General features: G+C 44.9%; 1 protein-coding gene across 5 annotated transcripts in view; it reads left to right on the top strand.

The window, feature by feature from the left end:
* The window catches only part of dnpep (aspartyl aminopeptidase), a 109,004-nt gene that overhangs the window by 65,689 nt on the left and 26,520 nt on the right, over nucleotides 1–16,795 (top strand). For all 5 annotated transcript variants that reach the window (XM_087989360.1, XM_087989358.1, XM_087989359.1 and 2 more), the window contains exons 3-6: nucleotides 668–756; nucleotides 6,274–6,387; nucleotides 13,788–13,913; nucleotides 14,409–14,533. In XM_087989360.1, coding sequence (XP_087845486.1) covers nucleotides 668–756; nucleotides 6,274–6,387; nucleotides 13,788–13,913; nucleotides 14,409–14,533 — 454 coding nt within the window. The remainder of the gene's footprint in view (nucleotides 1–667; nucleotides 757–6,273; nucleotides 6,388–13,787; nucleotides 13,914–14,408; nucleotides 14,534–16,795) is intronic.

Raw genomic sequence — 16,795 nt, 5'->3', positions numbered from 1 at the left:
GTGGGCTGGCACCACATCCACAAACATTGTTGTAAAAACCCACTATTGCCGTTTGGGGAGGGAAACCTGTCATCCTTACCTGGTCTGGCCTACGTAAACCCTACTGCAATATGGTTGACATTTAAATACCCTCTGAAATGGCCAAGCAAACCACTCATTTGTACTGTAGGTTTCAAGATAGCAACATTTAAGGATGTGTAATACTCATCAGTGAAACACCTACATCCTGAGAATGAATAAAAAGGAGTGGGGCTGAAAATGTGGTGCTGGAAAAGCGCAGCAGGTCAGGCAGCATCCAAGGATCAGGAGAATTGACGTTTCGGGCATAAGACCTTCTTCAGGAAGGCTTATGCCCGAAACGTCGATTCTCCTGTTCCCTGGATGCTGCCTGACCTGCTGCGCTTTTCCAGCAACACATTTCCAGCTCTGATCTCCAGCATCTGCAGTCCTCACTTTCTCCCCTAAAAAGGAGTGGGGCTCAAGTGCTGATCAGCCCTGAATGGTTCCAGATGGTGGCTCTCGTTTCTACTATCTCAGTGTTCCTAGACCAGGGTTCTCAGAGAACCTGCTACTCAGAATGACCAAGAATGTATTCCAGGGTAGATGATGATTTTCCATATTAAGCTGAATGTGGATGAATGATCAATTCACGGCTTTCTTCCTGCAGTCGTTGAAGAGTGCAAGCGACGACTTTGTTCAGCTGGCTTCCAGGAGCTAAAGGAGGTCGACCACTGGGACCTGAAACCTTCCAACAAGGTGAGTGTCAGGTGGGAGCTTGCAGCCTGGGCAACTCCCTCCCTCAGGAATTTCCACTAAAAACAAAGCAATACATAACCCTGCCGCCTGGTGATCAGTATGCTTATAGAGTTCCAGTACTTGTGGAGAAATAAACAGAAATCGAACAAACCCTTCAGCCCAATCTGTCCGTACTGAGCTTTAGTCTTCTTCCCTGACCACACGCCCCCAGCTTGAACTTAAGTATTGATTGAAAAGTGCTTTTCATTTCACTCCCAGTCCCTCCTGGACCCTGTGGCTGATCTCCAGTTTGACTAACTGAGGCCAGCCTTGCCTACGTGGCTGGTTTTCAGCAGGCAGCCCAGTGTTGGCATTGACTGCTTGCTACAAATCTGCACTCACCCCTTAATTCTCCTTTGGCTTTCAGAACATCCAGCGTTTTCCATGAAATAGGAGAAATTCTGTTTAATCATTACTGGGATCTCCTCTTCCCTAGCACCTGCAGACTGAATCAATTGCTTCCAACAATGGCCGCCTTTTCCCTTAGAATCAAAGATTGATAAAACAAAGCAGGAGGCCAATCAGTCTGTCATGTCTGTGCAAGCTCTATACTGAAGCAATCCAGTTAGTTCCTCTTCCCTGCGGTTTTGCCATTTGCCTACATATTCTTTCCCTCCAAATATTTATTCAATTCTCTTCCAAATGTTGCTATTGAATATGCTTCCATCACCCTTTCAAACAGTTATTCCAGATCGCAACAACTGGCTGTGCTTAAAACAAAAATCTTCCTCAAAGGAACTGTAGCTGCAGCCCAGTCCGTTTAATCTTGGTACTGGGGAAGCTTCCAGACATGACGATTCATTCAGGAAAATTAGACATGGATTAGTGAGGACAAATTGGGTTTAAAAACATAATTGGTCAGAGTATAGGAGTTGGCAGGTCATGTTGCGGCTGTACAGGACATTGGTTAGGCCACTGTTGGAATATTGCGTGCAATTCTGGTCTCCTTCCTTTCAGAAAGATGTTTTGGAACTTGAAAGGGTTCAGTAAAGATTTACAAAGATGTTGCCAGGGTTGGAGGATTTGAGCTATAGGGAGAGGCTGAACAGGCTGGGGCTGTTTTCCCTGGAGCGTCAGAGGCTGAGGGGTGACCTTATAGAGGTTTATAAAATCATGAGGGACATGGATAGGATAAATAGACAAAGTCTCTTCCCAAGGGTAGGGGAGTTCAGACTTACAGGGTGTAAGTTTAGGGTGAGAGGGGAAAGATATAAAAGAGATCCAAGGGGCAACCTATTCACACAGAGGGTGGTACGTGTATGGAATGAGCTGCCAGAGGATGTGGTGGAGGCTGGTACAATTACAACATTTAAGAGGCATTTGGATGGGTATATGAATAGGAAGGGTTTGGAGGGATATGGGCCAGGTGCTGGCAGGTGGGACTAGATTGGGTTGGGATATCTGGTCGGCATGGACGGGTTGGACCGAAGGGTCTGTTTCCGTGCTGTACATCTCTGTGACTCTATGGCATAAGGTCTGGGAGCCGGAGTAAGCAGTTCAGCTCCTCGCGATTCAATACTGACGTAGCTGATCTCAACTCAGCCTCAACTCCACTTTCCAGGCTGCTCTCCATAATCCGTTAACTAATTGCCAGCTAAAAATCGGTCTGTCTCCTCTTTAAATTTATTCAGTGTCACAGCATCCACTACACTCTGGGGTGATGAATTCCACAGATTCACAAACCTTTGGGATAATAATTCCTTCTCATAACTGTTTTATACCTGCTGCTACAACTTGTGTGAGATTTTTTATTCATTCCTGGGATGAGGGCATCACTGGCTGGGACAGCATTTATTGCCCATCCCTAATTACCCAGAGGCCAGTTAAGTGTCAGCCACATTGCTGTGGGTGTGGAGTCACATGTAGGCTAGACCAGGTAAGGATGGCAGTTTCCTTCCCTGAAGGGCATTGGTGAACCAGATGGGGTTTCTTAACAATTGACAATAGTTTTGTGGTCATAATCAGATTCTTAATTCCAGAATTCTTTCTGTCAAATTTCACCATCTGCCATGGCAGGATTCAAACCTGTTCCCCACAACATTACCCGGGACTCTGGTTTAACTGTCCAGTGATAATACTGCCAGGTCATTGTCTGCCCAAGGTGATGATGTGACAGGATGTTGACCAGGCTGATCCTGCTAAGCTGATGTACAAGACTGGAGGAATGTTAGAATTCATTGCATAAAAGAGACAGGAGCAACATTGATACCAAATGGATTGTGAGGTTAATGGATTTTTTTTGGACTGGAGGGAAGGTTTGAAATGCAGTTGTCTCGGGGTCATTGCTGGGACCTTAAGAATATGAATCATCTGGATCTTGATGTATGAGGCACATTTTCAAAGTTTGCAGTCAATACAAAACTTGAAATTGTGAGGACAATAATGTAGAATTTCAAAAGACATGGGTTGGTTGACTGGGCAGATGGTGGTCGATGACATTTAATGCTGAGTATGTGGAAGTGGTTAGTTCCAGTAGAAAAGGCCATATTAAATAAAGACCACAATTTCAAACGGGGTGTAGGAGCAGAGCAACCTGGGTGTAGTATGTGCGTAAACCATTGTAGATGGGAGAGTGGTTCATAGAGTGCAGGAGCAAGGAAGTTATGTTAAACTTGGATGAAACACGACTATTGTGTTGATTCAGGAAGCCACAGTTTAGGAAGGACATGAAGGCAATGAGATGATATAAAAAGATGAATATGATTACTGGGATGAGGAGCATCAGTTACATGGATAGATTGGACAATTGGAACTATGCTCCTTGGAGTAGGCTGAGAGGAGATTTGATCAAGGTGTTCAAAATCACACAGCGAGTAGTGAGAGTCTGGAGGGTGTGGTGGAGACAGATTCTGTATTGTGCTATTCAAGAGAGGATTAAATTATTATCTGAAATGGAAGAACGTGTGGGGTTATGGGAAGAAAATGGGGGAGTGCCACTGGGTGAACTGTTAATTCAGAGGGACAGTGCAGTCACTATATGAATTCATAGGAACAGGAGAAGGCCATTCAGCCCCTCGAGTTGCTGTGCCAGTCAGTAAAATTGTGGCTGATCTGTGGATTGACTTCATATGCCTGCCTTGGGCCCATATCCCTTGATATCCTCATTTAGTAAAAACTTGTCTCTCATAGATTTAAGTTTAATAATTGAATTAGCATTCAATGCCATTTTGTGGAAGAGAGTTTCAAATCTCCACTGCCCTTTTTGTGTAAAAGTGCTTTCTAACATCTCCCCAGAATAGTCTGACCTCTGGGTCGAGAATCTTCAACCAGTGGAAATAGTTTATCTTTATGTACCCTGTCCTTCCCTGTTAATATCCTGATGACCTTGATTAAATCATCCTTTAATCTTCTAAATTCTCGATAATAAAGGTCTGATTTGCCTAATCTCTCCTCATGATTTAACCCCCGGATGTCCAGTTATCATTCTTGTGAACCTGTGTTAAACTTCCTCCCGGGCCTAAACCTCCTTACTGAGGTGAGGTGCCGAGATCTGCTCACAGTAGTCTAAGTGGGGCCTAACTTGGGTTTTGTATAACTGCAGCACAATATCTGTATCCTTATGTACCCAGCCCTTTAGATATGAAAGCCAGCACTCCATGAACATTCTGGACTATTTTCTGCACCTGTTTTGTGGTATTTTAAAGAACCATGCGGCTGAATACACAAATCTGTGACATACCAACTGGCCTAAACACCAAAAGAACTGTGGATGCTGTAAAGCAGAAGTTTCTGGAAAAGCTCAACAGGTCTGGCAACATCCGTGAAGAGAAATCAAAGCTAACGTTTGTGAGGAGAGGTCACTGGACCCGAAACGTCAACTTCGATTTGTCTTCTCGGATGCTGCCAGGCCTGCTGAGCTTTTCCAGCAACTTCTCTCTTTGTTGCCGGAATGCTGTGCTTTGCCATTCTGTGATTTGATGTCACTTCTGGTTATTTTGCCAATCATCTTAAATCTGTATCCTTTGATTATTGACCCTTCTTCCACCTCTGGGCACGGTTTTTCCTTATTTACTTTACCAAACCATTTGTGAGTTTTTTACTTCTATTAAATATTTTGAAAACCCCTTGCTTTAAGGAAAATAATCTCAGCTTCTCCAGTTTCTCTCTCTCTAACTTTTGTTCATCATCCTTTGGAGATGCCGGTGTTGGACTGGGGTGTACAAAGTTAAAAATCACACAGCACCAGGTTACAGTCCAACAGGTTTAATTGGAAGCACTAGCTTTCGGAACGCTGATCCTGATGAACCACCTGATGAAGGAGCAGAGCTCCAAAAGCTAGTGCTTCCAATTAAACCTGTTGGACTATAACCTGGTGTTGTGTGATTTTTAACTTCTTCATCCTTGGTATTAATCTCCCCTGCAAGGTCGTCTTAAAATATGGTCCAGTATTGGGCACAAAATTCCAGCTGAAGCCTAAGTAGTATTTTCTAAAGGTTTAACAAAAGAGCCTTGCATTTTTACCCTATGCATTTATAAATAAAGCCCAAGACCTTAAGTATTTTTGTTTTAAAAAAAAGCCTTTCAGCAGTCATGCCTTCGTTTGTGTGTACATCCACAGGTATCACTGTTCCTGTCCGTATTCTAAAATTGCACTATTTAGTTGACATTGGCACTGTTCATTCTCCTTGCCAAAATGTAACTTCTCACTCCTTTGATCTGTCACACTTCTGCCCATGTCACCAGCCTGTCTGTGTCAAATCCATCTTTGTCATCGAGCACCACATGTCCATTTTCATATCATCTACAAACTTTCAAATGATGACTGTATCCCGAGGACCAAGGTACTTTGAAAAGAACAGCAGCACAAAACCTTGTGTTGGATATCTTGTGTTGTATACTTCCCTCCATCCGAAACAAGCATTCACCACAATTCCCTGCTTTCTGTCCTTTTGCCAGTTTTTTATTCATGCTGCTAGTTTCTCTTACACCCCATGGGCTTTGGCATTGTTGACTATTGTTAAATATCTTATGAAGGTTCATATATACATTTTTAATTGCACTACCCTTATCCATTCCATAGAGTGGAAAGAATGAGGCTTTTTCCCAGGGTGTAGGGGTCACTTTCTAGGTGACACAGGTTCAAGGTGCAAGGGGGGGTGTTTAAAAGAGATGTGCGAGGCATGTTTTTCACGCAAAGGATGGTGAGTGTGTGGAACACACTGCCAGAGGAGGGGGTGGAAGCAGACACAGTAGCAGCATTCAGGAACACCTGGATGAACACATGAATAGGAAGGGAACAGAGGGATATGGATCCTGTAAGGGAAGGCAGTTTTAGTATGGAAGGGCAAAATGAGTTGGAGGGCCAAAAGGCCTGTCCCTGAGCTATATTGTACTTTGTTCATTGTTCTTATCCCTCCAGTTACTCCATCCAAGAATTCTGAGTCCATTAAATTTGGTTGATAACTCAAAATAAAGCTGCTGGGCACACTGCACAGATTGCTGACTAAACTCCGTGTAATTCTGCTTTGCTTTATTCAGTATTACCTGACAAGGAACTACTCCACAATAATTGCCTTTGCGGTGGGAGCCAAGTACAAACCAGGGAATGGATTTAGCATGATTGGAGCTCATACAGACAGCCCCTGCCTACGGGTAAGTGCGGAATATCACCCAACATGGTTCTGGTAACATACGTCGGGCAGGCAAGAAAATCCAAGGGAGGGGCTTTCTGCTGAATACAACACATGAAACAAACAGCAAATATAATTCACCCTGCTCTGTGAGCACTGTTGATATTGGAGGGGAAGTGATTGGTTTGAATAGGCACTGTAATGAAACAACATTATTTACATGGTAATTTTTCCCAGAATAGGTCTGAGAGATAATTGAGGGAGGGGATAAAACTGGGCAATGGATACAGGGTTCTTCTGTCAGAGGAGAGCTGTTGTTCTTCTGAGATAGGCACACACTCTCTAAACAAACCAACTTCACGCCATTATGGACAGAAAGGAATTGGCTCAAACCTTGAATGGGAAAGAAACTGCTGGAAGGAGACATGTTGCTGACACGTCCTGTCTTGCGCTCACCAGGGAAAACTCAAGAATGCCAAATTTCAAATAATCTCTCAATGTTTTATACTCCCGGAGATGATAACGTTATTTAGTTGGCAGGTTGAACCTGAATAATGTGTGGCCATGGAGGAAACAATGTGGAAATATAGGTTTACCAAGCTCCCAGGTAATCCACAAAAGGCTTGAATATAGTCCTTCTGTTTGCAGAGAATGGGTCCCTGGGTGTGAATGGACATGGCTTCTAGTTAAGTGCAAATGCAACGGAACATGTTATGAGCTGAGTTTTCAAACCTGTTGCGAAATTTGGCTTTCTTGCATTCCTGATGAACGGAAGACAAAACCCTTGGGCTTACATGTCTTTCTTCTTGACAATATTCAAGTTCTGTACTGTCCAGTAATTATTTTGTAAAAAATAAATGTTAGGCCTGTGGGAAGGAGAATTTGTGTGGATAGCTGTTTCAGGGAAGAGGACTTTAGGAAGCAGTGGTTATTTTCAGTACTTACCCGGTTTAGAAAACTAATTTTCAACTTCCATTCCTCTTTCTTTATGCTGCTGTCTCCCATCCAAGCCCACCTGATTTCCTCTTTCTAAATTCTCTTTTCCCTTACTTTGTGTAGATAGGCTTCTCCAGGTGAGGATGTCAGTGATGAGAGTGAAATACCTTTCCTAACTTGTTACCACCCGAGCTTGGGTTGAGTGTTCCCAGGGCAGGTGTGATGAGGCTTAAGATACAACGTGAGTGCTGCCTGAGTGAACTAACCCCAGCATTCGATAACTGCCCCCAGTCTTGCCACTGAAACACTCCCAGTCGATAGCCTGGAAGAAAGGATTCAGATGTAGCAATGATAACTTGCATTGGTTCATTCTTATCTCTCTAATAATAGCCAGAGAATCATTTGCAATGGCTTCTCTAACTGCTCCTGTGTGTTGCCTCTGGTGGCCTCCTGTTTATAGGTGACCCTTTGTGACATTGCCCGAAGGCACTGTGTCTGTTTTTTGCATGTAGACTGACAATTATCAGCTTTTTTTAAAACACTCCTGGGATGTGGCATCTCTAGTTGAGCCAGCATTTATTACCCATTACCATTTGCCCCTTGGGAAGGTAGTGGTGAGCTGCCTTCTTGAACTGCTGCAGTCCACAATGCCCTTAGGGAGGGAATTCCAGGATTCTGACCCAGTGACACTGAAGCAACGGCAATATATTTCCAAGTCAGGATGGTGAGTGGGTTGGAGGGGAACTTGAAGATAATGGTGTTCCCATGGATCTGCTGCCATTTTCCTAGATGCAGAGGTCACGGGTTTAGAAGATATTGTCTGAGGATCTTTGCTGAATTTCTGCAGTGCATCTTGTAGATAGTACACACTGCTGCTACTGAGCGTCGGTGCTGGAATAAATGGTTTCTTGTGGATGTGGTCCCAATCAAAACGGGCTGCTTTTTTCCATGGGCTCCTGAAAGATGTCAAACTTCTTGTGTTGTTGGAGCTGCACCCGGGGCAACTGTGGTGAGGCTCAAGATACCGCGTGAGCTGTTTGTGAATGCTGCTTGAGTGAACTAAGTACAAGTGGGAAGTATTCCATCACATTCCTGACCTGTACTTTGTAGATGGAGGACAAGTTTTGGGAAATCAGCAGGTGAGTTACTTGTCATGGTGTTTGTAGTCTCTGACCTACTCTTGGAGCCGCTGTGTTTATGTGGTGAGTCCAGTTGAGTTTCTGGTTAATGATGTTGATGGTGGGGTAATGACAGTGAATGTCAAGGGGTGATATTTATGTTCTCTTTTATTGGTAATGATCATTGCCTGTCAATTTAGTGGTGTGAACATTACTTGCCACTCGTCAACCCAGATCTTGTGATATCAGCATAGGTTGCTTCGGTATCTGAGGAGTCTCAAATGGTGCTGAACCCTACACAGTCATTGGCAAACATCCCATTTCTGATTTTATCATGGAGGGAGGGTCATTGATGAAGCAGCTGAAGGTAGTTGGGTCGAGGACTCTCCCCTGAGGAACTCCTGCAGCGAATGTCCTTTAGCTGAGATGACTGACCTCCAACAACCACAAACATCTTCTTACGTGCCAGGTATGACTCTAAGCAGGGGAGAGTTTGCCCTCTGATGCCCACTGATTCCAGTTTTGCCCGGGCTCCTTGATGCCACACCCGGTCGAATGCAGCCTTGATGTCAAGGGCTGTCCCTCTCCCTCCCCTCTGGGATTCTGCTCTTTTGTCCATGTTTGACCCAAGGCTGTAATGGGGTCAGGAGCTGAGTGGCCATAGGGGAGCCCAAACTGGGCGTCACTGAGCAGGTTATTGCTGAGCAGGTGCTGCTTGATAGCTCTGTTACTCTCACCATCCACCACTTTATTGATGATCGACAGTAGACTGATGAGGCGATAATTGGCTGAGTTGGATTTGTCCTGCTTTTTGGTTACAGGACGTACCTGGATTTTCTACATTTACTACATTCAGGAGCTCAGGGAGTTAGGCTGGAAGCTAAAAGCTAGGACGGACAGAGTCGTCATCTCTGGGTTGTTGCCGGTGCCACGTGACAGTGAGGCAAGGAATAGGGAGCGAGTGCAGTTGAACACGTGGCTGCAAGGACGGTGTAGGAGGGAGGGCTTCAGATATTTGGACAATTGGACTGCATTCTGGGGAAGGTGGGACCTGTACAAGCAGGACGGGTTGCACCTGAACCAGAAGGGCACCAATATCCTGGGGGGTAGGTTTGCTAGCACTCTTCGAAGGGGGGGTTTAAACTAATTTGGCAGGGGGATGGGATCCGGACTTGTAGTGCAGCAAGTAGGCTAGCTGTTTGTCAGGATGTCCAAGAATGTAGGGAGGCTGTGGAGAAGGTAGCACTGACAGGGAATACTTGCGGACACAGAGATGGGTTCAAGTGCGTATACTTCAACGCAAGGAGTATCAGAAATAAGGTCGGTGAACTTAAGGCGTGGATAGGTACCTGGGACTACGATGTTGTGGCCATCACGGAAAAGTGGATAGAAGAGGGACAGGAATGGTTGTTGGAGGTTCCTGGTTACAGATGTTTCAGTAAGATTAGGGAGGGTGGTAAAAAAGAAGAGGGGGTGGCGTTGCTAATTAGAAATGGTATAACGGCTGCAGAAAGGCAGTTCGAGGGGGATCTGCCTTTAGAGGTAGTATGGGCTGAAGTCAGAAACAGGAAAGGTGCAGTCACCTTGTTGGGTGTTTACTATAGGCCCCCCAATAGCAGCAGAGATGTGGAGAAACAGATTGGGAAACAGATTTTGGAAAGGTGCAGAAGCCACAGGGTAGTAGTCATGGGTGATTTCAACTTCCCAAATATTGATTGGAAGCTCTTTAGATCAAGTAGATTGGATGGGGCGGTGTTTGTGCAGTGTGTCCAGGAAGCTTTTCTAACACAGTATGTAGATTGTCTGACCAGAGGAGAGGCCATATTGGATTTGGTACTCAGTAATGAACCGGGACAAGTGATGGGCTTGTTAGTGGGTGAACATTTTGGTGGTGGTGACCACAATTCTGTGACTTTCACCTTGGTTATGGAGAGAGATAGGTGCGAGAAACAGGGTAGGTTTTACAATTGGGGGAAGGGTAATTATGATGCTGTAAGACAGGATCTGAGGAGCATAAGTTGGGAGCATAGGCTGTCGGGGAAGGATGTCGTGGAAATGTGAAACTTTTTCAAGGAACAGATACGACATGTCCTTGATACGTATGTACCTGTCAGACAGGAAAGAGATGGTCATGTGAGGGAACCTTGGTTGACGAGGGAGGTTGAATGTCTTGTAAAGAGGAAGAAGGAGGCTTACATAAGGTTGAGGAAACAGGGTTCAGACAGAGCAGTGGAGGGATACAGGATAGCCAGAAGGGACCTGAAGAAAGGGATTAGGAGAGCTAAGAGAGGGCATGAAAAATCTTTGGCAGATAGGATCAAGGATAACCCAAAGGCATTTTATGCGTATGTGAGAAACATGAGAATGACGAGAACGAGGGTAGGTCCAATCAAGGACAGTCGTGGGAGACTGTGTATTGAGTCGGAAGAGATAGGAGAGGTCTTGAATGAGTACTTTTCTTCAGTATTTACAAACGAGAGGGACCGTATTGTTGAAGAGGTGAGTGTGAAACTGACTGGTAAGCTAGAGGAGATACATGTTCGGAAGGAAGATGTGTTGGACATTTTGAACAACTTGAGGATAGACAAGTCCCCCGGGCCTGATAGGATATATCCTAGGATTATGTGGGAAACAAGAGAGGAAATTGCAGTACCGTTGGCAATGATCTTTTCATCTTCACTGTCAACAGGGGTGGTACCAGGGGACTGGAGAGTGGCGAATGTTGTGCCCCTGTTCAAAAAAGGGAATAGGGATAACCCTGGGAATTACACGCCAGTTAGTCTTACTTCGGTGGTAGGTAAAGTAATGGAAAGAGTACTGAGGGATAGGATTTATGAGTATCTGGAAAGACACTGCTTGATTAGGGACAGCCAGCACGGATTTGTGAAGGGTCGGTCTTGCCTTACAAGTCTGATTGAATTCTTTGAGGAGGTGACCAAGCATGTGGATGAGGGTAGAGCAGTGGATGTAGTGTACATGGATTTTAGTAAGGCATTTGATAAGGTTCCCCATGGTAGGCTTATGCGGAAAGTCAGGAGGCATGGGATAGAGGGAAATTTGGCCAAGTGGATAGAAAACTGGCTAACCGGTCAAAGCCAGAGAGTGGTGGTAGAAGGTAAATATTCAGCCTGGAGCCCAGTTACAAGTAGAGTTCCGCAGGGGTCAGTTCTGGGTCCACTGCTGTTCGTAATTTTTATTAATGACTTGGATGAGGGAGTCGAAGGGTGGGTCAGTAAATTTGCAGATGATACGAAGATTGGTGGAGTTGTGGATAGTGAGGAGGGCTCTTGTCGGCTGCAAAGGGACTTGGATATGATGCAGAGCTAGGCTGCGGAGTGGCAGATGGAGTTCAACCCTGCCAAGTGTGAGGTTGTCCATTTTGGAAAGACAAATAAGAATGCGGAATACAGGGTTAACGGTAGGGTTCTTAGTAAGGTGGAGGAACAGAGGGATCTTGGGGTCTATGTTCATAGGTCTTTGAAAGTTGCCACTCAGGTGAATAGAGCTTGTAAGAAGGCCTATGGTGTATTAGTGTTCATTAGCAGAGGGATTGAATTCAAGAGTCGTGAAGTGATGTTGCAGCTGTACAGGACTTTAGTTAGGCCACATTTGGAGTACTGTGTGCAGTTCTGGTCACCTCACTTTAGGAAAGATGTGGAAGCTTTGGAGAAGATTTACCAGGATGTTGCCTGGAATGGAGAATAGGTCGTACAAGGATAGGTTGAGAGTGCTAGGCCTTTTCTCATTGGAACGGCGAAGGATGAGGGGTGACTTGATAGAGGTTTATAAGATGATCAGGGGAATAGATAGAGTAGATAGTCAGAAACTTTTTCCCCGGGTACAACAGAGTGTTACAAGGGGACATAAATTTAAGGTGAAGGGTGGAAGGTATAGGGGAGATGTCAGGGGTGGGTTCTTTACCCAGAGAGTGGTGGGGGCATGGAATGCGCTGCCCGTGGGAGTGGTAGAGTCAGAATCTTTGGTGACCTTTAAGCGGCAATTGGATAGGTACATGGATGGGTGCTTAAGCTAGGACAAATGTTCGGCACAACATCGTGGGCCGAAGGGCCTGTTCTGTGCTGTATTGTTCTATGTTCTATGTTCTATTGTCAGGTAGATGCCAGTGTTGTAACTGTACTGGCACAGCTTGGCTAAGGGAGCAGCGAGTTCTGGAGCGCAAGTCTTCAGTACTGTTGCCGAAATGTTGTCGGGGGCCTTTGCAATATACAGTAACCCCAACCGTATCTTGACATCACATGGAGTGAATCAAACTATCTGAAGACTGGTATCTGTGATGCTGGGGACCTCTGGAGGAGGCTATAATGGATCATCCACTCAGCACTGCCTGCTAAAGTCAAGCTTAGAGTGGTGCTGGAAAAGCACAGCAGGTCGGGCAGCATCCGAGGAGCAGGGAAATCGACATTTCTGGCAAAAGCCCTTCATCAGGAATGAACTATCAGGTTCCTGATGAAGGGCTTCTGTCGAAACGTCAACTCTCCTGCTCCTCGGATGCTGCCTGACCTGCTGTGCTTTTCCAGCACCACTCCAGGCTTGACACTAATCTCCAGCGTCTGCAGTACCCACTTCCTGCTAAAGTCACCTCTCTGCCAGCATCCATCTGGACTCCTCCACTGTTAGGTTATCAGGCTGCCCATCCACTCATCCAGCGCTGGACGAACAATAACCACCTCTAACTGAAGGTTGTGCCTGCTCTACACTGATCACTATCCGTTGACTCCAACATCCCCCAGGAACAGTCCTGGATTTGTTCAGTCTGTTCTTGACTTTGGTGTCACTTTGTTTCCACTGTGGCCCTGCCGGGCAGGTTTGGAACTGCTTCATCCTTCTAGTGATTAGCTTGAGGCAATCTGGGGAGGGTTCACTCGGTCCATTCCGGGTATGGAGGGACTGTCTTCTAAGGAAAGGTTAATGGAATGCGGAAGACTGACAGGAGACCTTACTGAAACATACAAGAGTCTAAGGAGAGTTGACAGGATAGAAATGGACAAGTTGTTTCCCCCCCCCGTAGGAAAATATAGGACCAGAGGACAGCATCTCAGAATAAGGGATTGTACTGTGAGGACAGTGATGAGGAATTATTTTTCTGTCAGAAGGTAGTTAAACTGTGAAATTTATTTTATTGCAGCGGGTTCTCTAGGCTGGGTCATTGAGTAAGCCGAGATAGACATTTCTACTCAGTAAGGAAATTGAGGATTGTGGGGAAAAGGCAGGAAAGTGGATTTGAGGATTACCCGATCACTCATTGAATGGCAGAGCAGACTCGATGGGCAGAGTGGCCTATTTCTACACCTGGGTCTTATCAATATAAACTGGTATTGAATTTGTTTGAATATCTTTCTGTTGCCAGGTGAAAGTCAGGTCGAAGAAAACGCAGGTGGGTTACCTACAAGTCGGAGTGGAGTGCTATGGTGGCGGAATCTGGAATACTTGGTTTGACCGGGACCTCACCATAGCCGGCAGGGTTGTGCTAAAGGTAGGTTGCTAGTCCGTAAACATCTCAAATTTGAAATTCTCGCATTTGTTTCCTTAAGCAGCCATAACCTTGCACCCCCCCACCCCCACCTCATCTCTGTCACCTCCACTGGTCCTATGACCCTTCAGGATTCCTGAGTGCTTCAAGCTTTAGCCCCCTGTGCATTCCAATTTCCATCACTTGTGACTAGGCTGTCAGATGCTGAGGCCTGAACTCTGTACTTCCTTCTCCAACCTCCAAACCTCCTCTCCTTTCTGACTCTCTTTGAGACCTACCTCTCTGACTAAGGCTTTGGTCACCTGTCCTCCTGTATCCTTATGTTGTTAAGAGGAAACCCACTTGTGAAGTGCCTCAGGGATTTTTGTGCTGTGCAATTGCAAGTTGTTGCTGCTGCAGTCTCTTCTGTGCACACAATTGCATGTCAGCTTGGTGTGGATGATTTGACAGGCCAATTTTGAGTTGCTTTAGACCTCTCTGCCTCTCTTCTGCTTCTAGAATGGAGACAAAATGGAGCATCGCCTGATCAATGTGGCTGACCCAGTCCTTCGTATTCCTCACCTGGCCATCCACCTGCAGAGAGAGATTAATGACAACTTTGGACCCAACAAGGAGAACCACCTGTAAGCAGCATGGTCAGCAGGCTTGGTAATGGCTGACACCTACCCAGCCCCTGACATTTAGTCATCCAGTTATCATATCCTCCTATCCCTCACTTTCCTTTGAACAGTATCGACACTCCTCATCTCAACTCGACATCATCCAGTATTGTGTTCCACATTCTCACCACTAATTGAGTAAATTATGATGTGGAGGAGCTGGTGTTGGACTAGGGTGGACAAAGTTAAAAATCTCACGACACCGGGCTATAGTCCAGCAGGTTTATTTGGAAGCACTAGCTTTCGGAGCGCTGCTCCTTCATCAGGTAGCTGTGGAGCAGGACCATAAGGCATAGAATTTATAGCAAGAGATTGCAGTGTCATGCAACTGAAATGATATATTGAACAAACCTAGATTGTTGTTAAGTCTTTCATCTTTAGAATGGGATGCAAGTTTTGGTTCTTTAATATGTAAATCCCAGAACTTCTTTTAAGTCACATTCTCAAGATAACTTAAGGTTTTATAGCAAAAGGTGACATCTCAGCTCAGACAATACATTAAAGGTATGAGGTTACAGTCTGTCTGTATACCAATCTTGAGTCAGAATGGTTCTATTTCCAAAGTGGAATTTACAAAATATTACCTGGATTAACTGCCTACAGATTGTGCATTTTTGAGCAAAATTGAATGTATCTGCAAATATAATTCTGCAATTACAAATTCACCCCATATACTTATATGTGTGTGCACCTGTATGAGAGAGCGTGAGTGCACATGTGTGCTGTTCATTATATCATTTTAGTTACATGACGCTGTGATCGTTTGCTATAAATTCTGTGTCTCATGGTCCTGCTCCACAACTACCTGATGAAGGAGCAGCGCTCCGATAGCTAGAGCTTCCAAGTAAACCTGTTGGACTATAACCTGGTGTTGTGAGATTTTTAACTGAGTAAATTATTGTACTTAGTGATCATCTATGTTTATATTTTTGAACTTTCATTTAAGCAGGACCACCTTCCCCACATCCACTGTATCAAGCCCTTTAATAACTTTAAAGACCTCTACTCTTTCACTTTTCTAGAGAGAGAGCTTCAGACTGTCCAACCTTTGCTTTTCTGATAGAGCTAGAGGCAAAAAAACTGCAGATGCTAAAATCCAAAGTAGACAAGCAGGAGGCTGGAAGAACACAGCAAGCCAGGCAGCATCAGGAGGTGGCAAAGTCAATGTTTCAGGTATAACCTTTCTACAGGACTGGAGAAGGGTTATAACTGAAACGTTGACTTCTCCATCTCCTGATGCTGCTAGGATTGCTGTGTTCTTCCAGCCTCCTGCTTATCTACTTTCTGATAGAGCTAACCAATCAGTTCAACTATAATTCTTGCAAATCTTTTTTGCACTTTCTCAAGTGCTGCGTATCGTTTTTATAGTGTGAAGACCACAACGGTTCACCATCATCCAAATTTGGATGCGAGATCCACACAACTAGTGAGTTTTGAGGAGATTTGTAGCTCAGGTCGAGGTTCTGGATGTAGATTTGTTCGCTGAGCTGGAAGGTTCATTTTCAGACATTTCATCACCATACTAGCTAACATCTTCAGTGAGTCTCTGGATGAAGCCTCGTTCAGGGGTCCACTGAAGAAGTTACCTAGTATGGTGATGAAATGTCTGAAAATGAACTTTCCAGCTCAGCGAGCAAACCTACATCCAGATCCACACAACTTTCTGCCCTTCAATTCTATCCCTGTTAACGTGAACCTGAGTTTGTTGTTTTAGTGGGAATATTAATCTGCATCATTACTTGTGAGGATTTGTGTATCTGTAACCTTCCTGTAAGTCTCCCTGTTCCTCTTGTCTGGACACTTACTTTCCAAGGAGTATGTAGCCTCCTTGTTCCTCCTGTGAGCATTTAGCAGATATCTATATTGAACTTTGCCTGCCAATTTCACCCGAAGTCTGTAATAGGGTGGCCAGTCAGTCTCCAAGACACTGGTTGTATGCCACCCTGGAGAAAAATCACAGGGCATAGCAAAACCTAATCAATCTTTTAAAAAGTCTTTTTCAACATTTCCCTTTGCCAGATGTCAAAGTATTGAAAATGGGGGAAATAAAACGCCAGCTGACAGTGATAATATCCAGTTGGTTAATGAGCCTTTTTGCTTTCCAATTATTTAGGGAGTAGCACATAAGTGTGGGTGTGTGACCAACTAATGGCTGGAGAATGGGGAAACGTTATGTGGCAAAACCTCCATTTAATCACAGTTGGTCATCAGCAGGTTTCTATGATT

Source organism: Chiloscyllium plagiosum, unplaced genomic scaffold, assembly GCF_037043375.1.
Source record: "Chiloscyllium plagiosum isolate Xiang-an unplaced genomic scaffold, Cpla_swu_hap1 HiC_scaffold_7, whole genome shotgun sequence".
Classification (NCBI taxonomy): domain Eukaryota; kingdom Metazoa; phylum Chordata; class Chondrichthyes; order Orectolobiformes; family Hemiscylliidae; genus Chiloscyllium; species Chiloscyllium plagiosum.
The sequence above is the reverse complement of the archived record's forward strand: the minus strand, read 5'-3'. Positions and strand labels throughout refer to the sequence as shown.